Raw genomic sequence first — 26,253 nt, forward strand, 5'->3', positions numbered from 1 at the left:
TTTGTAGGAGGTCTCGGGCCTTAGGGTTTAGTGACTATAAAGGTAGTTTATGTGAGACATCTGCTTGGAGTCCTGGAGTGAATACTTAACCTTTCATATTAAACCTATATCAACCTCATCGATGCGGCATCAGTCATCTTTATACCTACCTAACTCATTCATCAACCCCCCTGATTTTATTACCGAAAATACTTATAGCCTGGAGAACAACATTACGAACGAACTTCCCATCGCACCGTCGCCGGCTGCATAGGACGTGAAAAGAGAGACTAAAACCACAGTCAGTCATGGATCACCTCGCGCACCACCTGGGCATATCAGAAACAATACTCACCGAATAATCCGTATCCGGCACTCCCTCCTCCCCGTCAAGATTATAGAACCTGAAGTTCCTAACAAGCGTAGCAACAATAACCTCCAAATTGAGGTACGCAAACTTCTCCCCGATGCACCGATGTCGCCCAGCCCCAAACGGCAAATACGGACTCCGCGTACCCTTCGACACAGCCCCATACCCATAATCCACCGTATCAGAATCATCCTCCACCTCAACCCGACTCTCCCACCGATGCGGATCCCACCGCAACGGATCCCGGAAATACCGCCCATCCCGCGCCGTCACACCCGGCGACGCAAGCAGCGTATGCGACGGCGGAACAACAAACTCCGTCCCAGGCACCGGCATGGGATTCTTCACTTTCCGCATAAGCGTATGGATAGACGAGTGGATGCGCAGCGTCTCCTTAACCACATTATGATGCAGCGGCAACTTATCCAAATCCTTGTATTGCAGCGGCGGCAGATCAGCCCCCAGTTTCGCGATCTGCTCCGCGTAAAGCTTCTCTGCCATTTCGGGCTGTGACGCCAGGCGCAGGATGATCCAGCAGCTGATCGCCGACGACGAGTGTTGTCCCGCCATCAGGCAGGTTATCATCATATGCGCGATTTCTTTGTCCGGGATCGGCGTGCCGTCCCGGTATACGCATTGCATGAGGTTCGAGATCATGTCTGTGCCTTTGGATTTGTCGCGGGTGGTTGTGGGGTCGGCTGCGCCGGCGGTGCGTCGGGCTTGGATGATTTCCAGGTAGACTTCTCGCATGCGTGCGTGTGCTTGGTCGCGTTTGCGGTTGTGGGGGAGGGGGGCCCAGGGGAGCATGAAGTTTATTGGTTGGAAGCCGAGGTCGAGGTCGTGGAAGAGTTCGGCGAATTCGGAGCTGATTTTTGCGCGCACTTCTTCGCCTTGTAGGGTTCGGGCGGCTGTGAAGATGGTTATCTCGGCCATGGTGGTGGCGAGGTCGACGGTGCCGGATTGGCCTTTGAAGGCTGGGGATCTTTTTATGTAGGAGCTGGTTTCGTCGGCGATGAGGGGGACGTAGGATTCTAGGGCTTCTTGGCTTAGGCCGTATTTGATGAACTGGTCAAGAGATGTGTTAGCTTCTGGTGCCTAGGGAAATGATGCACGCTGTGGTACAGATGCTATTGGGAGTACATACCTTCTTCTGCTCCATGAGTTTGGAGTTGGGACAGTCGTAGACAACGTCGGATCCGAAGACAGGCGTTGTGAGCTTGCCGTAGATTTCTTCGGCGTTGACATCTTTCAACTTTCCATTGAGGATAAACTCATTGCCTTCGACACCGAGATAGACAGTTGTTTTCTTGCCTAGAAGGATGAAGGTAAAAATATCTCCGTACTAGGGGTGTATGTTAGTAAATGTCATCTTCCCTTTTGAAGTATAAAGAAACAAAAGATCCCATACCTTGGCACGAGAAGCAAAGAAGAATTGGTAGGGGTCCATGCCATAGGATATTGTACTTCCAATGAAAGGAACCCAGTGAAAGACCACCGGTGGTTCCTTTCTGTTGTAGAAGACGAGCTGATTGATCACGTTGAGAACAATTGACACTAGGAAGAGGATGGTGGTGTAGTAGGCGATACAGACGATCTGGCCTGTCACCAGCTGCCCAAGGGAATTCATGATTGCCCCAGAACAATTGAATCAAAACAAAGATCCTGAAGCCTGAGAAAGAGAAGTTGATGTATGAGGACATATAGTTAGGGTTTTGTAGGGCTAATCAGGAGGCCGGGATTGGCGCTTAATCATCGTGTCAGGCCATGGCCTCATCCCCGGATGTCGTCCCAGCCGGCGCAAGGATGGACCACTCGTAGGCAGCATATTAGTTGCCGGCGGGAAATAGTGGGCTGAGTGGTCTGGACTATGTTGAACACGCAATTAAGTTAGATAGTATTGGCTGGTAATATCGACAGGTATGCAGGAGATAGAAGAGCAGAAGAAGGAACTAAGATATTATGTGCAATATGATCGCTGTAATGATAACAAAAAAAATACCCAGAATTCAAACACCGACCAACCGTGGCACGTGGCACAACCGTATAGCTAATATTCATGACAATAGACGGGCTAGACAAAGTGAAACCTCCCAGGTTAACCGTGAATGGGGACCTCTCGGCTCTCCCAGATCCGGCGAATCAGCATGGCGCTGTCGTTGATCTGGAAAGCTTCGTCGTTCTCAACAGTCGTATCACGCGAGGCTTCAGCCGAAGTAGAGAGGATGCGATGGGAAGGGTCGTTGGACTTGGCAGCCTTGGCGGCGTTGGTGGGTTCACTATTCGTCGCTGGATCTTCCGATGTGGTGGGGTTATGCGATTGGGTCTTAGATGCAGGGCTTGAGCTGAGACGATTGGGTCGTTTGGCTTGCTGCAAAAGGGGTAAGGAGGGCGCCGATTTGACTGGTTTACCGAGAGCTGATTCTTGCTCCGCTTTGTTGGCTCGAGCAATACGACGGAGACGAGCAAAGCTTAGACCAGTAGGAGACTGGAAACGTCGAACGACCATCAGTTCCAGAGACGTCTTTTCGTACGCCTTGCGGATATGACGGGTTTCGCTGTCATGTCCAGCACCTCCAACTCGACCATCACCGTTCATCCCCCTATTGGCGTCATAAGTGCCAGCACCGGAACGTGCGTGGCTAGCAGCAATGAACGTTGGGTCCATGGCCGACGGCGGAACTGCCGTGGTCACTCCGTGATTATCAGGAGGAGAGTTATTGAGGGCCGCGGTGCGTTGGAGCCAGAGCTTTTGTTGCGTGCGAGAAGGCAGATCAGCGCCTCGCGGCCGCGCGGGAGATGCAGTCGATTTGACGGCCGCGCTAGTCGGGGAAGGCGGCGTTTGCGGGTGATAGTGGGGGAGGAACGAAGAGGGGGTATTTGGGTCTGAATCGGTGCGAGAAGATGCCTGCATGCTATTCTTGTTCAAAATGAACCTTGAGACCCCGCCTTCCATGGACGATGAGGTAGCTTGGGGGTTGGAACCCGGTATACTTGCCATGCTAGCTGTGGAGAATGTGCGCCGAGCGTTGTCTTGTCCAGCAGCCAAGTTGAGAGATGCGCTACTGCGCGATGCGGGGTTGAGATTCTTGGCCTCTGGCTTCACCATAGCCGAGATAGAGGACATGGCAGGGGGTGCCTTGGACGAGTGTGAAGGAGTTAAAAGGCGAGTTGCGATGTGGCCCTGTTCAGTGGGCTGGACAGTTTCCTCGGGCTCGACTTCCGAGACGTGCTCTTCATCTTCTTCATCCTGGTCTAATTCAGTGCGCTCTTGGGCGAAATTGTTGGTAATCGACTCGGGAAGACTAGTCGCTCGAGGCATTTGTGGATAGGGGCGTTTGACAAAGGTAAGGTGGTCGACAAGAACAGTGCTGTTGTCTGCGCTAGGGTTGGATGGTACGACCGAGTTGCGCCTAGTACTTTCGGGCGACTGTGTTGTATCTTCCCATTCAGCGTCGTCGTTTTCGTCATCACCCAACTCAAAGCCGACCGTCTTCTTCTTTGTTGCACTGGTCGTCGGTCGCTCGGTGACTAACGCTTTCTTGCCGACGGCTGATGGGTTTCGGCGCAATGCAGGAGTGGAATAGTTTCTCTTCATCGAAGGGTCGGATTTATGATCGTCCACAGCGTTGTCCCAGTGGATATGGGTGCTTTCTTTCGGGCTCGCTATTGGGGTTGCAGGGGCTGATTTCTTGCGTTGATGATGCCGTCCAGCAGTATCGGGGCCAAGTTGGAATCGTTGAAGTTTGTTGAAGTTCTTGCCAGTAGAGGGGTTGCGGTGGTGATTGCGGTGACCGCCAACAACGTGGGCTCGGTGAGATTTATGATGCACGGGTGCCTTCTGTGTGTGGGATGACGACAGGTCATTAGGATTGGTGGTGCGCGTGACAACCGCATGGGAGGACACTGCACGGCGACCAAGACCAGGGCGCTTGACGGGGGAAGAAGTATTGGAGGTATTGGAAGCAGGCATGGCGGTAAGCGAAGAGCTCCTACAGGAGCCACAGGCGGGTAATCAGCTGTGCTCACGGAGCAGAGAATGTGGGGATTGGCCGAGGCAAGTTGGTCAAGAGGTCTCACGGCAGATCGGATAGCATGCAGGCGAAAAGCAATGAAGACTCAATAGTTGAAAGGCGGGTGATATCGGTTTGAACCACGACCAATTTGTAATTAAGAAGACCCAACTGAAACGAAGAACGAAGAAAGAAAAAGAGGAAGATGAAAAAAATACAAAATGGGGGCAAATTGGAGAAGTGAAGGAGAGAGACCTCGATCTTGCTGTCTGCGGCGACTAAGCGGGTACCGTAGAATGCCTGAGGCAGACACGATGCTTCTGTTTCGGGGTTGTTTTTGAAGACTATCACGACAGGCTTTTTGGTCATGCAGAACATCAAGGCAGAGAATATTGCGAATGGGGCTTCATGTACTATCTACACCAATTATAAGGTGGGTATGGAGTAATACCTGCCAAGGCTTACTTGGTTTCACTTACTCCGTAGAAGCCCTCCTATGGATGCCGAACCCCGCGCAAAGGGCTAGGCTTGCGTATAACTACACATTCCAGCGAGAAAGAGTAGGATTCAATCGAGCGGCTATATTCGGAGTGTCCCGGTAATATGCATCCTGACATCTAACGAGGCCTAAATGTAGATTACCATCGATATAAATAGATATGTGAGGCTGCTATGCTATATCCTCGTATACACACATGGACCTTAACTACATGATGTATAGGGGCGAACTAAAGTATCGGAGGCAATCTCTTAAAAAGAGCTTTAATATCCATTTTTAATAAGCTGTCCCAACGTGTTATCGTGTGTCTTTTTTTCATACAGGGCTGGCATTTTGGGACAGAAGAGACCATGGACCCAAAGGCAGCGATATAAGCGGTGATAAGTGACATAAGTGACCTCGAACGAAAGAAAACCAACCTGCACCTATGGTCACTAATAGCAGAGATGGAGTGCCGCGTCTCCTATACCAGAAACCGGTGGAGCAGTGCGGGGGCGGGGGAGAACGAGTCACGGGAGCGGGAAGGTTGACCTCATCGGGCTATATACGACTAACCTGCATATATAGTGGTTACATGTAAACCTCCGTCTCTATTCTAGAATATATATGCAGAGCCCCATCCTGTGACCCTACCGTATACACACCAGTGCTATTCAAGACATATGCATTGTCCTTTCATGTACGAAGTATACTTGGGATCTTTTTCATTTACTCGCTGCAAGTTACATATTCAATCTGCGAAACATCTTCAGGTATCATCAGGCGAGAGAAAGAGGCAAAAATAAAAGACCACGGATAACGCCCACAGAAATGTAATTATAGTTCAATCAGATTTTCCTCCACTGGCCGTGGCGGTTGCTGATAAGGTGGTTGACTTGAAGCCTCGGGTGCATACGTCCCTGGTTGCCCGGCATTCATTGGTGGATATCCAGATGGCACAGGCGTAGGATGTGGGGGCTGAGACTGTGGCTGGTAATAGTAGGACTGCGAAGGACCGGTTCCTTGCTGATGAAGCACTGGCGCAGTAGGCGGCACGGAATAACCGGGTGATTGTGCATATACTGCAGATGTACCCTGCTCGGGAACCGGGGTGGCACCACTGGCCTGATACTGAGAGTCTCGGCGCATAATGGGTGACGGCTGGTATGGGGGTTCCGCACCGGGTGACTTGGCGGAGGTTGCATCATGCGGTCCTGTGTAGTATTGAGCCGGGGCGCTTGGTGCGGGAGCAGTATTGTAGTGGTTTGGAATGGCATTGCTGGGCGAGGGCGATCCAAGAGATGGGTATGGGTTTGCGCCCCAATTCTGACCGCGGGACTCATTTGTGGGGGCGGCATGTGGAATCTGCGATGGATAGGCGGGATTCTGGCCGGCACTTGGGGGACCTTGGAACCCATCACCATTTACCTGCTGCGGCGCATACATGGAAGTAGGGCGAGCGCTGTCTAATTGGGTACCATAATAGAAATTCTCAGCTCCGGCTTTCACGTCGGGAGCGTGAGCCGGGAAACCTGGCTGAATGTTCGGATACTGTGCTGCCCCAGGAACAGCTCCGTGTCCAATAGTGTGGTGGGAATAGGCATTGGTCAGACGCTCTTCCAGCATTCGATCGTAATACCGCACAACAGTTGAGAGCTTGGCATGAAGATCCAATAATGTGTCTGTGGAAATTAGCCTGCGATTCTTTACATAAACGCAATGGCAGCCGAACTCACCGTGCTTGCTCATGGTTTCACCATAGCTCCGAGCGAGCTTGGGTCGAAGAGCACCAATACTCTCATAAAGCTCCTGGATTTGGGGCTCTCTTAGAATCGTACCGGGAGGCTGATGCTGGAGCCGGTCAACTAGTGTAGAGAAAAGATGAATATTTTCAGCCTCAACAGGGGTCAGTTCGTATGGATTTTTGGGTAGTGGAGTTGGTGTGCTGGAGGAATCGCGTAATGCAGAGCTTGAGGCAGGCACATTCTTTAATGCTGCAGCATGGTTTTGCTTGTGCTGTTCCATGTCACGCAGCGACGCTTCAATCGCAGCCTTGAGATCTGCATCTTCTTCGTCCACATTGTCCGACTCAGGAGCAGCCTTGGTTGGTTCTGGGCCATTGCCTGTCTGCGGGACAAACCCGGAGGGACCTCTACCCTCGGCTTCATCGAGACTCATTTGCAACGCTCGACGCAAGTCCTCATCGAAACCTGTATCCGCTTTGGCAGCCCGAGGCTCCATCGAGTTGGATTTACTGATAGAGGTGTTTTTAAACGCAGATCGATCCGAAATCCCGGGTGGCGCAAATGACTTCGAGGTCAATTTGGCATGGCATCCATCATCTACTCTGACTGGCTGCAAGATTCCAAGATGCGGTAGGGGGATGGTCTTGCTTGAACACTGAGCGTCGAAAACATTGCCGCAATTTCGGCAGTGATGTTTACGATTTATGAAACTGAACGCAGTTCGACATCGCATGCAGACATCGGAGTCGATCCACTCTGGGGGCTGAGACAGATGGGCAGGTTAGGTTCTGCTTCAGCGCGGAGGTTTTGGGAGGGGGGCACACTCACTGCACTACTCTCCAACATACTGCCACTCATTTCTGTCTTTGGCGGAAACCGGTATCCTTCGCTTTGCAGTTTGCGATATGTTTCTCCCAGATACATCAAATCCATACGGCCCTGTGCAGCCATAGCCCAGTTCTGGATAAGCTCTAACATTTTCCCCTGGACATCGGCATTTAAGGGGGCACCTTCGGATTTCAATAATGAGACAAGGTTGTCCATGAATTCGCGAGAGGCGATCTCAGCCAGAAAATGGGTGCCTCCGTTTTTGACACACGTATCCGTTAACTGTAGAGGCGGAGCTATCAGCGCTTGATCCACAAATCCGGGGAGAGCCGATGCTCACCTTTAGTGTTGCTAGCTGAATGTTGGGGTTTCTATTCTCGAGTCGTCGTTTTAATGACCTCATTCCATCCTTGGGCTGAACGCTCTTGGACCGAATCATGTCCGATATCTCCAGGTTGAGGGCAATGTCTTCCCTACAAGTCTGTTAGACTAATGTCCATATATTTCCAACGATCCCAGTAGTTACCGCCTATAACTTTGGGCAGAAGCGCAATGCAGATCAGAACTTACAGAGAGGAAGCTGTCGCCCGCTCGATTTGTTCATCGAGCGGGGAGGTTGAAGAGAACCAACCTGCCATCGTGAAGGCGAAACACCCGGAGCACGTGCAAATTAGAAGAAGCAGCAAAGCACACTGACGTTGCAGATAGCCAAGACACGTAAATGCAGCGAATATGAAGACCAGGCTGATACGTTGGAGGAGGAGCTTCCAGGCACCTCAGTAGTGACTAAGCCCCTGGCGTCATAGGCCGAGGGCGGTGAAGTACTGTCATCTGATTACCCCAGAGGCATCCCGCATTGTGTTCCTGGATCTGTCCTTCTTAATCTGGTCTTTCGTTACTTGTGTTTGTTATTCGAACTTGGATTTTTTTGAGGTGGATTGCTTTTGTAGGAGGACTGGCTCTTCTTTTTTTGCTCCCTTGATCTTGCACATGGCCATGCGCTAAGTCCGCGCGTCGCTGCCTGGATCTATCATGTCCTCCGAGGCGGCGACTTGGCCATCTACGTCAGACATACTGCCGTGGAAAGACAGTCGGCGTCCATACTCAATGGGAGATACAATGACTTCCAGTGGACAGCTCAGCAGACCAGATTCATACCCTAAGGGCAACGCCCCTCCCAGCCCACCACGGCGCCCTCGATTTCCCAATATCAAAGACCTGCAGGACCAGGCTGCTGCATTGAACGTTAACGATAACACGCCGGTATGTGGCGACGCTTCGCTAGGAATTCTATGAATGATTTCTAACACACACCATAGCTCAATATCCTCCTAGCCACAGCTGCCGATGCAATTGCAAAGGCCAGAAACCTTGCGGAAGAAAACTACCCCGACAAAGCATACGTTCACTACCTTCGTGCCTCCGAGATCACAATCAACTTGATACCCCATCATTCAGACTATCGAATTGTCAGTCAAAATCCTGAGTGGTATAAGAAGTTTGCCGATTTAATGAAGGCGGTACGATCCAAACAAGGCACCATGGGTTCAATCAAGCAGGATATCATCGAGGATAATTTAGCCAGTGGCATGCAGCCAATCGGTGTGGTCACATCAAAACATCCTGAACAAATGTCGGTCACGCCAAGGGGCCGTGAGAATCGACATTCTGGATCAAGTTTAACCAGGATGCCAAGTCCGACGCAGTATCAAAGCATGCCCGAGCCTTCGGCACATTCACACCGATTCTCAAGCCCCCCGGATGACATGCTTGCACAGCGTTTTGCTAAACTTAAGGCATCTCCGCCTTCCAACGAATACGAGCGGAGATCGAGTATTGCCGGACCGAGCAGCCCGACTGTAGGATCTGCAGGGCAGACCCCACTTCGTCCGTCGAACGTTCCTCCTGGGGCATATAGCTCCCCACCGCTAAGACGTCCATTGGGCCCCCGTGGCATGGGATCTTCATCCAATGTACCGATTCTTCCACCGAAGGTTCCTCTCAATACATCATTGCCACGTGCTCCAGACCCAGCCTACAGTCCTGTCTTCACCGTACCATCAAAACCCACATCTAACCCGCCGAGGACTTCGACGGAAAGCACACGCTCAGGCAATCCAAGATACTCGCAATTCAGCAATTCCCCTCGTGTCAGCCCAAACCGGGGAGCCTTCGATGACAATCCGTATAGATCTATGACACCCAATGGGTTGGATTCGGCACGAGAAACGCGAAGTAATTCACCCGATCTGCCGTACAGCACAACGATAACTGCGCAGAGCCTCCTTGAAAATCTGCGGAAATTCAACGTGCTGCTGATTGATGTTCGAGCCCGAGACCAGTATGATAATGGTCATGTATATGCAAAATCCATCATTTGCATAGAACCTGTGGTGTTGAAGGAGAACGTTTCCGCAGAAGAACTAGAAGAGCGCCTCGTTGTTTCCCCTGAGCATGAACAGGTGTTGTTTGAGAAGCGGAACGAGTTTGATCTTGTGGTATACTATGATCAAAGCGCCGATTCTGTTAGCTATCTAGCTGGCTCCCCAGCGGGGACGTCTGCACCTCATCTGCGAGCTCTTCATGATACCCTTTACGAGTTTAATGCATACAAACCGTTGAAAGCCGGGCGACCTCCTGCTCTTTTGCTGGGCGGATTGGATGCCTGGATCGATCTTCTGGGACAACAGTCCCTAGCCACCTCCTCAACTGCCGCTGTCATGAGTTCTTTACAGGTTAGAAAACCGGTGCCTCGACCTGGTCGGCCTCTCGGGAGAGTGCCTACAGTGGCTAGTGCGAATTCCAGCTTAGAAATTCGGAAGAGACGACTGCGCGAGTTCACTCCTCTGAATTCGAAGGAGCTGTCTGAGTGGATGGAGAAATCCAAAGTCGAGGAAGTTGATACAAGCACTTACGCCGAGGAAGACGCACTAACGGACCAACCCGAGGAGACTGTACAAGAACCGTCCACTCCATTTGTTCATACATACGAGGCTTTCTTGCGTCGTTTCCCCGAGCCGCACGATGTTCAGGAGTCTATGACACATGCGACATCTCATCCTCCCTCTGCTACCCCGAACTATGCTGCGCATATGCCTGTGGCTCCCTCTCGACCGCCTCCCGCTGTGCCTCGTCCCAGTTACAGCGGCGTATCTGATGGCCGTCACATCCAACCTCATCTGCAACGACAGAACTCGGCAAGTAGAACGGCATTGTATATTCCAGGCTCTCGCCTTGATCGCCTCAAGCTTCCGCGCACCGGCTTGACCAATTTTGGTGTTACATGCTACATGAATTCTACCATTCAATGTCTCAGCGCAACGATTGCGCTGAGCCGGTTCTTCATCGACAACCGATTCCGTTATTATGTACAGAAAAATTGGAAGGGTTCTCAGGGCGTGATGCCAGGACTTTATGCGAATCTGACTCGGTCACTCTGGAAGAACGATGTCGAAGTCATCATGCCAACCTCGTTCCGAAACTTCTGTGGGCGGTTGAACCGAGAATGGGCTATCGATCGACAGCAAGATGCCAAGGAATTTTTCGATTTTGTGGTAGATTGCCTTCACGAGGATCTCAATATCAACTGGCAGCGCACACCCCTTCGACCTTTGACCTTCTCGGAAGAGATGCAGCGGGAACGAATGCCGATGACCAAAGTCTCTCGGATTGAATGGGATCGATACTCTCACCGCGAGGAATCTTTTATCTCGTCATTATTCGCAGGGCAGCATGCTAGCCGACTGCGCTGCACGACCTGCCAACAAACATCTACTACGTACGAAGCATTTTATAGTATCAGCGTTGAAATCCCACCCACTGGGGCTGGTGATATCTACCAGTGTCTTCGCAGCTACTGCCAGGAGGAGATGCTGAGCGGCGACGAAGTATGGAAGTGCCCACACTGTAAATGCAAGCGAATGGCGACGAAGCAGATCATCATTACCCGGGCGCCCCAAATTCTCGTTGTTCATTTCAAGCGCTTCTCCGCATCCAAGACCCAGAGCGCGCGGAAGATCCACACCCCCATCGAATTTCCGCTGCACGGGTTGCGAATGGATGATTTTGTGATTGCGTACCCTCCCTCTCCGCCCCCGGAGCCCGGGGTACCGCCCACTACGGGTGCCACGGTCCCGCCTTTTACCTACGACGCCTTTGCGGTTTTACGGCATCTCGGGTCCTCGATGGGGAGTGGACACTACGTCTCACTGGTCCGCGATGCGGAGCGGCAGTGCTGGCGGAAGTTTGACGACGAGCGGGCCACCGACTTCAACCCGCGCGACCTACGGGCGCGCGACCGGCTACAGAACGAGCAAGCGTACATTGTGTTTTATGAGCGAGTTCCAGCGAAATGAGCGTTATGATTTGTAAACATGATACAGGGGCTTGGGGGTGTATATTATTATACACATAGCATTACGAATGAGATTCTTGTACAGTGGAAAGATCCCGATCACGTTATCCGGAGACTGACCCCCCGAGGTTAAAGGTGGCCATTCCGCTCTGATGATCTGATTTGACATTTCTCTTGTCGAGTGATTCCGCAGTTGAGGCCAGATCTCCCTCTTTTCATGTGCGCCGAGGTAATAAGCGGCCCCTGATTCGTCCTATCTCAACACTGTAGACGGTGAGGACAAGATGGACGATGGACGGAGTAGACCCTCTAGACACTTGAGATCCTTGAAAGGACCTAGACATGGCACATCATCGCATCCAATAAGAATGGCTCCATTGGCCCCCGTCAGCGCCCCGGATGTAATTCACGGCATCACGAACACGGTACCTGGGCCCCACACGAGACCGCCCAGCCGCACGTAGTTGGGGGTTCTTTTTTTCTGTTCTTTTTCTGTTCTTTTCCTTTCTCTGCATCTCACTCGACTCTAGCTTCTTTTTTTTTTTTTGGACTCGTTTCTCTATACGTAAGTGTTTGGGCACTATCTTCCAACATTTCTCCCCGTTTTCTCCTATCGCCAACTCCACTCCTCTTCTCCAGTTTCAGACACTGACAGGCTTCACCTCAGATACCTCAATTCATCATGTCTGCCACCACTGAAATCACTCTCAATGAGATCGCCAAGCACAACACCAAGAAGGACCTCTACCTGATTGTCCACGACAAGGTCTACGACTGCACCAGCTTCGTCGATGAGCACCCGTACGTTCTCCCCATATTTTCCCATTGAAATCCCCCTGTCGAAAAAAAGCGACAACGCGCAAACATCGAAAAAAAGGAGTCATAAGAAGCCACCTCAGCTCCTCACCACTCCTTGCGCATCGCAAACCCACTCCACACACAAAACGCTAACCAATCCCCCAGTGGTGGCGAGGAAGTCCTCCTCGACGTCGGCGGCCAAGACAGCACCGAAGCCTTCGAAGATGTCGGCCACAGCGACGAGGCGCGCGAGATCCTCGACGGTCTCCTCGTCGGCACCGTGAAGCGCCTGGTACGTACCCACCCCCCTTCGTCCAACACTCCAACTCCACCTCCTTCCCCCGTGCCACCCTCGGTTCCCCTCACAGCACGCCCATCACATGCACCATGATATACTAACAACTCCCCAGCCCGGCGACCCCAAGCCCAAGGCCAACCCCAGCGCCAGCTCCTCCTCCTCCTCCTCTTCCTCCTCCGCCTCCGGCTTCGGCGTCGGTCTCTACGCCTTCCTCCTGATCGGCGGTGCCGTTGCCTACGGCGCTTACAACTACCTCCAGGCCCAGCAGGCTCAGCAGCAGTAAACGACAATTCTAGAAATGGTTCTTATGCAGAGATTTTTTTTTTTAATCCCGACTGGGAAATTATGGCTAAAAGAGCAAAGAGCAAAGAGCGTTGAGTTTCGGGCCTTGGATTTTTTTTATATCTTTTTATCTCTTATGTATTGATGTGTGTATTGGATTAATACCTTTTTTTTTTTCTTTGGAAATTGTGCATCTACACATGTAGCCCTGGAGGTATGCTCTGTGTTGTATACATAAGTGTCTGAGGGTCAAGCCATAGAGAGAGTCGGGCAGGACCGGCAGATGGGTCTGCTTTGGAATCCCGATTTCCCCTCTCCAGTGCCCAGATACAACCGAGTCAATGGTGGAAAGTGGGGGGTTCTAGATGGGCTTCGATCATGTTCTAGTGTTTCTACGAGTCGGAGCAGACGGAGTTGGACAGGGATTCCCCGAATTCGATGGAGTAGGCAATCGGATTGACTTCCAAGTCCAATAGTCTGACCTTGGCATAAAGAAGTATGTAGCTACAAGAAAAGAGATACAGAATTCGAAAAAATAAAAAAATAAACTCTTTAAAACCAATATTCATGAAAAAAAGATAGATACCAAAATAATAAAAAGAAAACAAGAATCGAATGTAAAATCCAAAAGAGAAGACTGAATTTCCCGCTCGCTCGCATTTAAAGCAGAGAAGGGAATGTGTATGGGACAGTGTTTCTATGATTCAAATGACTGTCGGAAAAGGATGATCCTCCACAACTCACCGCGAAGAACCCTGGAGTCCGTTCTGGACAGCTTCCAGGATCATCTCCTTGGCTTCTTCGAGACCGGCGGAACTGCCCCGGATCTGGATCGCTTCGCCGCGAGCCTGGTCCTTGGGCACGTTGATGCGGCAGCCGGTCTTCTTGCGGATGGCGTTGATCTGGCTACCGCCCTGGCCGACGACGAAGCGGTAAGTCTTGGGGTCGGGCAGGATCAGGAAGCCAGTGGCGGATTGCTGGGTTGCGGAGATGAGAGCCTTCTCAATGGCGGCGCGGGCCTTGGCCACGTTCTCTGGGGTACCGGTGAGGACCCAGGGGAAGGGAGAGGAGTCGGCGTCGCTGGCAGCGTTGTCGACGACGGTCCAGGAGTGAGCGTCGGTGGTGGTGTTGGGATCGTCGATGATCAAGGGCATGTCGGTACCGATGGGCTTGCTGCGAGTATCCTCGGCGGCGGAGGGAGCGGCGACGGGGAGGGCCTGACCGGCGTGGTCGACGGTGACCTGGTGATCGTTGCGCAGGCGACGGAAGATGTGGCCGTTGTCGGCGATGGCGTAGTGCAGGTGGCTGGGGATCTCAATGGTCTCCGCGTGCTGCTCCTTCAGCATGGACTTAAGGTGCTCCTTGGCGCTTTCAACAGCGGTGCTGGGGCCCTTGAGCTTGACATCGGTGCGGCCCGAGCCCTGCTTGGGGATGTCCAGAGTGACGTTGAACTTGGACTCGATGCCTCGGCGGGTATCACCACCGCGGCCAATGAGCATGCGGTGCTGGGCGGTGGGAACATCGATGATCTCGGTGACCTGGTCCTGGCGCTCCTTGACGAACTCCTCGATGGCGGCGATGATGCTGTCAACGACCTTGCCGTTGCCCTCGAGGCGGATGGTCGACTCGGTGCTCTCGGGACGGGGGAAGCGAACCATTCTGGCGGCGCTGCCGTCAGTCGGGCCTCCAGCCTCGGTGACAATCTTGCGGATGTTGGCACCTATGATAAGTTAGTAACTCGAGGAAAAGATTCACATTGCATGAAAACGTACCGCCTCCACCGATCAAAGCCTTGTGGTACTTCTTCTCGACCTCAATGGTCTTAGTAACAGTAGCATCGAACTCGCTGGCGCGCTGCTGCAAGATCTTCTTGGCATCGGCAACCTGCTGCTTAGTACCCTTGACACGGATCTCCACGCGGCCCGATGCATCCGGCGCATCGTTGGCGTTGGGCACATCGATTTGGGCACCAGTATCAGCGCGGAGCTTATCCATCTCACGGCCGCGTTGACCGATCAGGGATGCAACCTGGCTCTGAGCGACAGAGATGGAAGCAGAGTGGCCGTGCTCAATGACATACTGCAGCAAGCTGAGGATCTCGTCGCGAGCGGCGTCGGCACCCTTGCTGGGACCCTTGACGAGGACCTCATCGGGAGCCTGCTGAGCACGCTGGGGGCGGGCGGCACCAGCATCACTACCGGTTTCGGTAGAGTCGTCGTTGACAACAGTGGCGCGGGGGAACTGGACACGGACAGAGTAACGGGTCTCGAGACGGTTGACTTGGTTTCCGCGCTGGCCAATCAGCTCGCGGTGGTATTGGGCAGGGACCTTAAGGATGTGAGTAGTCTCATCCTCCAACTTCTTGCCCATGTTAATGATGCGCATGCGGGTAGCATCCGCCTTGGCCTTGGGTCCCTTGACCTCGACCTTGCCATTCTCAACCTTGATATCGACATCGAACTCCTCGCGGAGCTTGTTGATGTTCTCACCACGCTTGCCAATCAGGAAGTTAGCGTACTTCTGAGGGAAGTCGAAGCTGATGGTGTAACCACGCTCCAGATCATCCTTCTCCTGCTCCACGACGAAAGCCTCAAGCTTGGCGACGAGTTCAGTCACCTGGGCTGAGGGACCGCGGAGGGAGATTTGGCACTGAGCGCTCTTGGGTTCACCGACAATAGCACGGACGGGGATGCTGTTCTCGCCTTTGGATTCCTGTTCGCGGATGATGAATTTACGAGCCTTTTCCTGGTACTTGGCAGGGACAACAACCGACTTGGCAACAATGTCACCCTGGTTTCCGAGAGCTTCCAGGAGGAAATCCTGGGCCTCTTGCAGACCCTTCTCGAAGGCTGCAACATCGGCGGGAGAGGGGCGCTGTCTGGGGACCTCGAAGCGAGAGGCGGTGGCGGACGGACCTTCGTAAACCAGGACGACTTCGGGGCATTCAATGTCATCCGGAACCATCAGGTGAACGCCAAAGTCACCCTGGAGGGCGCTAGCGCTGCGGTCACGCAGGTACTGGTGGAAGTACGGGTCAACAGGGACGTGGCGGAGTCTGGAAGGAGGGAGAGCCTGGACCAAGTTCATGATATCGGAACGGGCACGGATGGTGTTCTTGCCATCACGAGAGTACACCTCCCAAGTGACAGGCCCACCAACGCTAGGAGGCAGGGCGATGTGTGCATCGTAAGTCGACTCAAGCTCTTTGATGACCTTGCGACGGCGGAGATACTGCGAAAGAGCGCTTGCGTGAACATGAGGACCGATGGGCGCGGTAGGGTGCTGGCGAGACAAATCAATGCTAGCCATCTGCATGCTTGTAGCAAGATCCATAGCGTGTTCAATGCCAGCCTCGATCTGTTCAATGGGACCAGTGATGGTGAGGAACTCGCTATCATCAGAGGGAGGGGGCAGGACAATACCACATCCAGTCTGAGCAACGAACTGGTGCAGAGCATCGGCCTCGTTGCCCAGAATGAACTGGTGCTGACCACGGTTGATTGCCAGCTGCCGCAGGGTAAGCTTCTGACGCAATTGAGCAGCTAATTGCTCAATCTCAGCGCGAGCCTCCTGTGCGGCAGTGCGTTCTCCGGAAATCAAAATGTGCTTATCAGGCACTGCCGCGAACTGGACCTGGCCAGGGTTGGCTTCCTGGGGAGGAGGCTGGCTGGACCAAGTATCATAGCGGGGGACGTTAATCTGCGCCTTCGTGCGCTCCTCGATGGCGCGCACGTTGGCGTCATGTGCACCTGCAATGAAGGGGAAGAACTCGGGAGGAACAGTCTTCAATCGGAAGCTCATGTTTGAGCCACGCTCCTTAACAATGGCCTCGATCTCGCGGCGGGCCATCTCGGCGGCCACGGCATCTCCCTCGATCAAAATATCAATGGTGTCGTCGTCATCATCATCAGCACCGGCGGCGTTACCGTCGGCGCGGGGGACCTGTACACGAGCACCGGTGCGAGTCTGGATATCCTGCACAACGGTACCTTGGCGGCCAATGATGTGAGCGCGCGCAGAGGTGGGGATGGGAACACGGACGGATTGCTATTAAGACGAATGTATTAGTCTAAAGAATCATTCGGCGCATGTTGGGTCACATACCTTAGATCCGACCTGCTGGGCGACCTCGCGGAGAGCCTGGCGCACTGCATCCACGGAGCCCTTTCCTTCGAAAATGATGGACCCACCAGGACCACCGCGCATATCAACGTTGGCCTTGGATCTGCGAGAAATGTCTCGGAGGATATCACGGAGAGGCTTCTTCATTTGTCCGCGGGGTTGCATCTGGGAGGGAGCAAGGCGAAGCTGCTCCATGTGCTTTCCGGGGAGTGCCATGATACGGGGGATCTCTGTTCCTGCTGTATCAGAAATCTGTCCTAACCTACAAGCTCCAAACTAATCCACATACCCATTGACTTTGCGGGCAAGCCATTCGCAACAGCAGCGGCCGAAGAAGGCTTCTTCGCGCCCCATGTGGCGGCAGCGGGAGCAGCGGGCTTCGGGCCGCTGCCCAGAGCCGGGAACAATTCTTCGGATTGCACATCGAATGCCGGTGCCTTTTTGGTGGCGGGCTTAGGGACGGGTGACGGGGAGGCAGTCGGGGCGGAGGGGGTAGGCTCGGGGGTAGTGGCATCGACAAGGAGGGGCTGGTCGGGTTGCAGAGAGGTAGGAGCAGGGTGTTTCACATCCTCCTCATCCACGGTTTCCTCCACAGTGGCCTTGTGCTCCTCGTCGCGGGCGTGCTGCTGTTCCAACATGGCAGCGAGGGATCCGCCGTTGGTAGAGGTAGGTACTTCAGAAGCCATTATGAATAATGGAAGTTGATCAGGTAGGTCGGGGTTGGAGACAAGGTTGATAAATGGGCTATGCACAAGATCCTGCAATCAAGACTGGACCGGGTCAGTATGCAATCGCAGCAGATCAGGACAGATCACTGCAGTCTGAGAGTGCTCTCAATGACATTGCAAAATGGGTAGAGCTCACAATTGAAAGAGTATCTCTCCTCCGGTTTAATTGGGGATATGAGATGTATTATAGTTTTCAGGAGAATGGGAGAATGCCGATGCAATTCAAGAAAATGCAAAAGTAGGGATTTGAAGCGACGAAACCCCGAGAAGATAAGAAGAAAGAAGATACAGGGGCCCAAAGAGAGAAGCCACCTGAAAAGAAGGGAGGAGCAAGAGAGGTAGGGAAGAGAGGTGAAGGTGAAGGTCGAGAAGTCGAGAACCCCGGACAACCAACAGAGTACACAAAGTGAAAAGGCCAGCTCGAGTCTCCGGGGAAGTTTTCTCCGAGTCCGTGCCTACGGCCAACGCTTCACCTTTTATTTTTTGTGAGATTTCTTGGATTGTTTTCAATCTCTGGGGAATTGAAGCAGTCGTTTTTCCTTTTCAATCCTGTTTTGGTGTCCGGGCAAAGTCCACCATGCACAATGGTCTGATCGCACCCACAAATCAGGATCAGAGAACTTCTTTCATTCCATGAAGTTATTTAGGGATTTATATGCCAAATTCTAATTTCGCCTCACACGTGGCCAAGTGCGGGTGGCCAAAGAACTGATACTTGATGCACGTCACGGTGGCTATCTTCAATCGCCGTCGATCACCAGGACATTGAAGCCATTGGCATCCCGACTCGGGGTCAAGACGTTGTCATTCGACACAAACCTAGAGCACGCGTCCCAACAACGTAACAAATCCACACCGAATGCTTATTACAACATACGTGACTATGAGACCGTAACAGAAAAAGAAGCAAAAGAAAAGAAAAGAAAGTATCTCGGTTCGACCACAATCCCATCGGCGAGAGAATGTTCTCCCGTAACGCTTAACAGTGGGCGCTTGATCTCCTATATCTATACGGAGTATCTACGACCCGTAGAATATCATGTTACAGGTCATATTATATGACCCAAGGCAAGACGCCCTTCAAAAAAGGAGAGAAGCTACTAGAAACCGATAAGAAGTCCACATGGTTCAGATAACGCCAGGAGTCTCCTCGTTTATGCGGGGCACAATAGACCACACTGATTTCACCAGGTATTTGGAAGGTTTGAACTTCGAAGAAGACAATCTCGACTATGTATACGGAGTCATATGTCCGACGTGATTGGGTTCTTTGGTGCTTTGTGGTTCCCAATCTTGTAGATGAGATGCAAATAAGGTTCCGTGACTAGGGTTAGTGCTTAAATATACATCCATTTCACATAGAACTCCTAGGATTTATGCCTGTCACTACGATATTTGAAATGCCTGATCAGTTCGTGATCAAGCCATTTCATTGGTTATGTATCTCCATAACCAACGTAAATAGATAGAGGGCGACCAGAGCCACTCAAGGATATATCATTAGACCCAACATAGCTTGTTCGGCAAATAGAGCACGCAGATCTACACAGACGAGCTAGGCTCGGATACCTGAGACTTAAGGCAAACGAAGGAAAACACAAATACCAGACAATGAAACAACGAGGGCAGGGACTCTCTATCCAAGGAGCCAGGGCAAGAAGTTCAGATGGCCACTTTCAATAGAGTTTAGGCCATGGGTTGATATGGAAATCTGTCGCAGTGCAACATATATGTATGAGAAAAATGCACATCGGAGGGATAGCAGCATATTGCAATATCACCACCGAGACCTGGAGAACTCTGTACTTCGTACTCCGTACCGGGGTTGAAAATCTGCATGGACATGGTGTCTCTCATTCTCAAACATCAATGCCATCGGCATTAACATTAACACGATAGCTCGCCTATTGCCACAGACTCTCAGCCCAACTATTATTTGCCCAAGTGCCACGGGTATCTTGGTCATCCCTACTATGGAGACTTTTGCCGGATCTTCAAATTGAATATACCAGCCTGGAATCAATTTTTCGCCGTTAACCTTCCAAGATTGGAAGTTATTGGAATGCGTCCTTTGTCATGTCACTCACCGAGCACGTTTATTTTCCAGCCACCCATGATCTTAAATTCCCCGGCATGTCGCATAACTATGTGGGTATACGAACATTCCTATGGGATCTCGCTCGCTAGATTGTGGACATAGTGGAGACAATCAACGGCTTTATGTCGGCGTATTCATCCAAATGCTTAGGAAGAATGGCAGTGACATTTCTCACAAGCCCGTGCTAGCTTTCAGCTCCATCCTCTTGGATCCGGGAGTTTGGAGTTCCGGCATGTGGCAGGGTCCAAGTTCTGAAGAATGTTTGTGGCGCAATGCAGAATAGGAAGTTTAATCCTGCATCGAGTATCAAGGAAATTACAGCTAGATTAACCGATGACTCTATTCTCTTCAATAGAGCATAAATATTATAGATATTCAAGCTGTTCGATTATCCAAATAATAATATCGGGGCTATATTAAAGCATTAAAGTAATCGGGCAGACACGAAAGGAAGCTTATCATGACAGATGCCAAAACGGCATGGGTATCGATCAAACGAGTGTAATACCAATCCAAAAGTATATGAACACCCAATCATTGACAAGAGAAGAAAAAGAATTGTGACAAAGAGGTATGTATCGGCCTCGCGGGCCTGCCACGAGAATTATGTGCATTAAGTGGCCTTGACGAAGGGCCAGCCGTCCTTCCAGCCCAGCTGGTTCCATCCGTACCGATAGTTGGCGTTGTTGGGCTCGGTGATGCTCTTCTTGATATCGAGCGGGTAATAGTGGTAGTACATCACCACACCAAGATCCTTATCGTGAACAACACCAGGGCCACCGGGTCCGAAGACCTGGCCGTGGCTGGAGAGAAGCATAGTACCACCGGTCTCCTTGCAGGACTTTCCGTCGGCATCAACCTGAGAGATATACGTTAGAATGTAGATCATTCAAAGTAAAGAGTGCGGAACATACAAAGCCATTCAGACCGGTCTTGGATCGGCAAACGCGAATGTGGTACTCGGCACCCTCGGCAGGGAATGTCTTCGTGTACTTGCCCGCGATACCGGCAGAGTAGAGGAGGTAGTAGTAATCGCCGTGCTTGAACTCGTAAGAACCCTCCTCGCGGTGGTTGAGAGTAGAGTTCCATGAGATTTGGTAGGGAGTTGCACCGCCGACCTTCAAGGGAGATTCCATCTCAACCTGGAAGATGTCGCCCCAGAAAGAGCCGAAGTTCATGTAGTTCTTGTTACCAATGCTGATCCAGGCGGGGTCGATGCGGTTATAGTTGTCATTAGCAGGAAGACCGATAGCGCCGTGGTCTGTCCAGCTACCGGGCTCCATGTTCTTGGAGGTTGCAACACCGATCTGTGAGTTCCGGGTGCCGATCTGTGATAGAGTGTAGTACATGTAGTACTGGTCGTTCTGGTAGTGAACATCGGGAGCCTATAGAATGAAAACAATCAACTCTTGATCTAAAACCGATCTATTGGGGTGTTGAGTGTATCGTACCCAAATGTTTGTGCTGTCCACGTTATCGAGGTGGATCTTAGTTCCATCTGGCAGCGCTGAGCCAATGTCCTCCCATGGACCCTTCACCGATGGCGAGCTATGTGTGGGAATACCAGTGCCCGTCGAGAAGCGGAAATATTTACCATCAGACACACGCTGGATCATAGCAGGATCATGTGCCCAGCAGTTGCCAGTGCAAGGACCCCGATTAGGGTATGCACTGGCGAGCGCCGTAAAGAGAAGCGGGATGAGACCAAGCATGATAACAGTATACACAAAAAGGAAGGCGGGGGAGAATTAGGCCGAAAGCAATGAGTTGTTGTTAGAATAATATCGGGGGAAGGAGAAATCGAGTCCAATTTATGTTGAGTTGGTCGGCGCCATTCGCAGCTCCCCCACGCAGCTTTCTTGAGGCCCGAAGTATGATCATTTCACATGGACAAGACACAGCTGATCCAATCATCGTCTGTCGACCCCTGTCCATCGTCTCTGGGCAATGTAAGGCGCATGTTAGTATTGAGTCTAGTCTGGACTCGATGTCGAAAGGGATGAGCTCATTACTGAGCTTCCAAGGAGCACTACGTTCTCTTGTGGAGCCTCAAGACAAATCAAAAGCAAGAGTCACTTGTGACATCAACAAAGGGTTACCTACCTAGGTAAGTGTTGACCATTTGTGTTTCTAATGTGATGTCTCTCGTACCCCGTTTTTATGGAGCAAGGCGCAGTCGATGCAAGTTGTGTTTAGCCTCAACTACATCTTGCATCTCGCCTATCCCCCGCATGAGTTACACCGATGACCGTCTCACACGATTTAGAGGCTAAATGGCTCGGCACCAGTCTCGGCAGCGCTAGGAACTGGATATGGGTTGTACTGATCGCTGCGAGTGTGTGCTGGTTCCACATTCTCACCAGCAAGGGGCAGTAACTTTCTTCACACTAGCGAGTTTTACTCAGCTGGAGGTCAAGTTTGCAATTTCAATCCCATCCCGCTCTATCCTTGCCGATGGCTCTAGGCAACGTGGTCATATGAAATACGGAGTACATCATATGCTAAACTTGGGTGGCTTGATTCTTGTTTACGCCTGCTGGTCCGAGCGATGATCTGCGTCCATGTGGACCAGATGTCGGCCAATCACTGTCTATTGTGTACCAGGAGCTCCGACCCCCGACAACTAGCTCATCGAGTATTTGAGATCGAAAGAAGCTACAAAAGAGTGTGTCACGAGAAGTCATCACAGCCTTCGCAGATCGCTGAATATATGCAAAAGGCAGAGTGAGTTTTTGCTCATTTTGATCAAAATCCTATCAAATGGACCTATTCAGCTTGGTCTGCATCACCTTGTTCAGGGACCTAAAATGCCCGATACGAGACACAGGCATGGCCCATGTCATCGGCACTAGAATATGACATCGACGCTAGAAATCGTCAAATCAAACAACACAGCTATTGAGCCTCGTTGGACCCCGCTTTGGACCCAACGCCGAACTTGGGCGCATCATACCCTCCGGTCATTCTCATTGGTTTTTCTCAATTAATCTTTCTGGCAACACGGGTGGAGAATACTTCAGCTGGGCTGATATACAACATAGGGCTTGGTCAACAGCCTTATGCTACACCGCCATGCTAGGGCAGATATTGGCAAGGGGTCCAGTCGAGGCTCTGGGGCCAGACATGATATTTTAGATTGGCTTGTAAGACTCGACGAGAAATAACAGGCTTCATCGGGTATTTGGAGGTTGCACTGCCGCGACAAGGCTGGGCTAGTGTCCTAAGAATATCTATTCCGGGGCCAAGAGAGGCGGCAGAGATCGAGGGCACGCAGATGCTGTTCTTGTTCTTTGTCTCTTTCATCTTTCTCGTGATGAGCACAAAAGGATTTTTGCTTTTGACAGAACAATCCCCCCAATAGAGCCCAATCACTCATAGTAATTCATCACCCATTCGCTTTGTTAGGTATATCAATTCGGCCTGGTAACACGTATTACTGATCGAATGCTAGCCGTTTATTATCCCACGCCCTTTAACCTCGAAAAGATGAAACCACATGGTCCTTTTGGGAATACGTGGCTACCACGTCTTCCAAGGGTTGCTATGGGGAATAAGGTAACAGACATACAGCCGCCTTCTCCAGACCGGGATCTCCATGGACGATCACTTATGTAAAAGCATGTGAATTTCGCTTCTCTGTGGATTAGAACCAACGGATTTAAGACTTACCAATGGGGAGATTTTTGGGTTGAACAGTTCTTGAACGCAGAAATATGTGTTGACATCAGGGGCGTGTTCTAAACCGGCTAAGCAATCAGACACGAATCCGCCTTTCAATCAGCAATATCAGATCCCGACATTCCAAACGTCTCTCTCATATTTAGATACTTAAATGGGGCTATATTAGAATAATGACAGTATAAGAACTCTCCCTGAAGAAAACCACAAACTGCGCTGAATAGTTGCGTGATATCAATATCGTCGCGAGAATCGGTCATAAAATCCAGCATCAATAAATTTGCAATTCCCAATAGCTAAATCCTTATTTATCTCTCTGGTGTAAATTTACCATCTGATCATTCACTTCACTGACTACAAACATGGACATCTATTGCCCGAAGCTCTCGAATATTTGGAGTTTGTACAATCGACAGCAAAGGGGTGGGTTCGATCGTCGACAACTTGACAAATACATCGATCAGATACTCTATGACATGACATCATAATCTACATTGCAGGAAAAACGGAATTGCTCATCCAATCTTCCCCTTCACGAATCCTTCCTCATCATCCCCACTTCAAATCTCGCTGTTTTCTTTCTTTTCTCGATATTTCGGTAGTCTGACTCACCCTCCACCTCGAAAGCACATACTCTAACATGAAGGTCACTGCATTTTGGTTTGGGCGTTTTTATGGACGACGCATATAACCAGGCCCCGGAGCTGACACATGGCTAGGGGTGTGGTACGCGGCGTCCCAGCGCTGCCAATCTTGATCGGCTGGAGTAGAATCGAATTGAGGACTGCCTACGCGACCGTTTTGCGCCATAAATGGTTGCATTGTCGCATAGCTGGGTCCCTGGGGAACGGCAGGATAAGGCTGTTGCCAAGGTTCGTGGACTTGCATTTCCGGGCTATGAAGGTCCCGACGCATAAGCTCTTCACTACTCGGCAGGAAACTTTTCATAATGAGCTTCAAATCCTTAACTTCCGTCAGTATTTCTCGAAGCAATTCAGTCTGCTCGATGTCGTTTGCATTGAAGTCGAATTCAGTGGGGGAGGTCCGGCTAGGAGCCGAGGAGCGAAGGCGAGATATGAAGCTCGTAGACTTGGGCCCCGAGCTCTTGGGCTTTGAGACCGAAGAAGCGACGTTGACGGGCGTTTCTGGCCAAGGTCTGCCGAGATCGATGGCCTTTCGTTTCTCACTTGCCAGCCACTGACGGAAAGAATCAGTGACGCCATATCTCGCAGTGGGAATCTTGTCGCCGGTGAGGATTTGTCTCCATTTCGGAAGAACTCGATCCAATGTCTTATTTGAGAGAAAGCGAATGCCTGCATCATCCGTGGCCAATGCGATATTCCAGAAAGGCGACCTAACAGTCCACGAAACGATACCGGTCACATAGAAGACGTCTTGGTGCTTCCTCATTTCGTTCCTGTCGCCTCGTGTCATCACATCACGAATTTCATAGTCGAATTGAAGGGTTCGGTGGGGGTCGGCAACGAGAAAGTCGCTCGAATTGTCTGTATTGTCATCTTTAGGGTCTAATGGTATCAGTATCGCGCTCTAATCCTCGGATTTAATGGTCTCTTCACCTTCGGCTTGCAGATACAGTTCATCGAAAGATATGACCCGATCCGGCAAAGATTCCAAATGCTGCAGGAATCTTTCATCTGCTTCATCTGTCATGAGAATATGAAGCTCTACCATCCATTGATGTTCAGCAGGAAGACCCTCGCGGGCTTGAATTTCCAGAGAGTTCTCACGGGCAGCTGGAGTGCCCCAGGGACGCAGAACCCGCGTCAGAAGTTCCGGCAGTCGTGAAGGGACCGGCTTATTCTCTTTGACACATTTAAACCACCGAGGAAAAAAAAGACTAAGCTCCGTCTTCCTGTAGATTGAGCCCCCAGACAAGACTCGGGCCAACATATAGTTGACAGTATTTTCCTCGCCTGTGGCCATAGTGGGAGGGGAGTTACCGATGTCAGCCATCACTTAGATATTACAGACAGGAAAACTCCAGGGAAACACCAGGAAACACGTCAGGAGACCCTTCAGGGCTGAGAAATATCACTGTGAGACATTAGAACTAGAACCATCTGATCAGGGCAAACAGCTAACCCAAGGAAATAAAACGATTCGTATGCGAGTCGAGGAGAAGTGTCACGAGGTAGACAAAAGACCTAGCAAGAGACTAGGTACCGGATTCCCTAGTGATCTTGGAGGGTTATCGATGTTAAACTGGACACATAGTGAGTGAATATGTAATAAAAACAGAAAAAAAACTGGCAATGTAAACACCGACGACGATCCTGGGACAAATAGACACGAAAACAAGAGAAGATGCGACGGCGCAAAAAGAGGTCGTGGCAATGCCAGAAGACTTACCGATTATGGAAGCTTGATAGCAAAATGAGTCGCTGGGCTGGATTGTGCTGATAGAAAATCAAAGCAGAGGAGTTGGAGGTTAGGAGACGAGTGCGTGGAAGAAGGTTTTCGTGGT

The 26,253-nt window shown here is 51.2% G+C and overlaps 8 protein-coding genes across 8 annotated transcripts; 2 read left to right on the plus strand and 6 right to left on the minus strand.

The window, feature by feature from the left end:
• Positions 1-212: 212 nt before the first annotated feature.
• N7457_008191 (cytochrome P450) lies at positions 213-1,976 on the minus strand (the record flags this gene model as incomplete). The annotated part of the gene is made up of 4 exons (XM_057179234.1): positions 213-269; positions 335-1,414; positions 1,494-1,691; positions 1,758-1,976. The coding sequence occupies 4 exons, from the start codon at positions 1,974-1,976 to the stop codon at positions 213-215; spliced, it is 1,554 nt and encodes a 517-aa protein (XP_057027620.1).
• A 468-nt stretch (positions 1,977-2,444) lies between these two features.
• Positions 2,445-4,319, minus strand: N7457_008192 (uncharacterized protein; the record flags this gene model as incomplete). The annotated part of the gene is made up of 1 exon (XM_057179235.1): positions 2,445-4,319. The coding sequence occupies one exon, from the start codon at positions 4,317-4,319 to the stop codon at positions 2,445-2,447; it is 1,875 nt and encodes a 624-aa protein (XP_057027621.1).
• Positions 4,320-5,674: 1,355 nt separating this feature from the next.
• Positions 5,675-8,048, minus strand: vps27 (ESCRT-0 subunit protein VPS27; the record flags this gene model as incomplete). Its single annotated transcript, XM_057179236.1, has 5 exons — positions 5,675-6,519; positions 6,574-7,345; positions 7,411-7,692; positions 7,751-7,883; positions 7,981-8,048. 5 exons carry the CDS (start codon positions 8,046-8,048, stop codon positions 5,675-5,677), a joined length of 2,100 nt encoding a protein of 699 aa, XP_057027622.1.
• A 394-nt stretch (positions 8,049-8,442) lies between these two features.
• On the plus strand, positions 8,443-11,765 carry N7457_008194 (putative ubiquitin C-terminal hydrolase; the record flags this gene model as incomplete). The annotated part of the gene is made up of 2 exons (XM_057179237.1): positions 8,443-8,673; positions 8,730-11,765. The coding sequence occupies 2 exons, from the start codon at positions 8,443-8,445 to the stop codon at positions 11,763-11,765; spliced, it is 3,267 nt and encodes a 1,088-aa protein (XP_057027623.1).
• Positions 11,766-12,446: 681 nt separating this feature from the next.
• Positions 12,447-13,143, plus strand: N7457_008195 (cytochrome b5-like heme/steroid binding domain-containing protein; the record flags this gene model as incomplete). The annotated part of the gene is made up of 3 exons (XM_057179238.1): positions 12,447-12,565; positions 12,728-12,854; positions 12,973-13,143. 3 exons carry the CDS (start codon positions 12,447-12,449, stop codon positions 13,141-13,143), a joined length of 417 nt encoding a protein of 138 aa, XP_057027624.1.
• A 739-nt stretch (positions 13,144-13,882) lies between these two features.
• Positions 13,883-17,950, minus strand: N7457_008196 (putative RNA binding effector protein Scp160; the record flags this gene model as incomplete). The annotated part of the gene is made up of 4 exons (XM_057179239.1): positions 13,883-14,862; positions 14,915-17,189; positions 17,247-17,503; positions 17,554-17,950. The coding sequence occupies 4 exons, from the start codon at positions 17,948-17,950 to the stop codon at positions 13,883-13,885; spliced, it is 3,909 nt and encodes a 1,302-aa protein (XP_057027625.1).
• A 2,753-nt stretch (positions 17,951-20,703) lies between these two features.
• Positions 20,704-21,802, minus strand: N7457_008197 (Glycoside hydrolase family 43; the record flags this gene model as incomplete). The annotated part of the gene is made up of 3 exons (XM_057179240.1): positions 20,704-20,949; positions 21,005-21,475; positions 21,542-21,802. The coding sequence occupies 3 exons, from the start codon at positions 21,800-21,802 to the stop codon at positions 20,704-20,706; spliced, it is 978 nt and encodes a 325-aa protein (XP_057027626.1).
• A 2,638-nt stretch (positions 21,803-24,440) lies between these two features.
• Positions 24,441-25,712, minus strand: N7457_008198 (uncharacterized protein; the record flags this gene model as incomplete). The annotated part of the gene is made up of 2 exons (XM_057179241.1): positions 24,441-25,285; positions 25,346-25,712. 2 exons carry the CDS (start codon positions 25,710-25,712, stop codon positions 24,441-24,443), a joined length of 1,212 nt encoding a protein of 403 aa, XP_057027627.1.
• Between the last annotated feature and the right edge of the window lie 541 nt (positions 25,713-26,253).

Source organism: Penicillium paradoxum (assembly GCF_028828445.1).
Source record: "Penicillium paradoxum strain IBT 22861 chromosome Unknown utg000007l_segment0_segment0, whole genome shotgun sequence".
Lineage (NCBI taxonomy): Eukaryota > Fungi > Ascomycota > Eurotiomycetes > Eurotiales > Aspergillaceae > Penicillium > Penicillium paradoxum.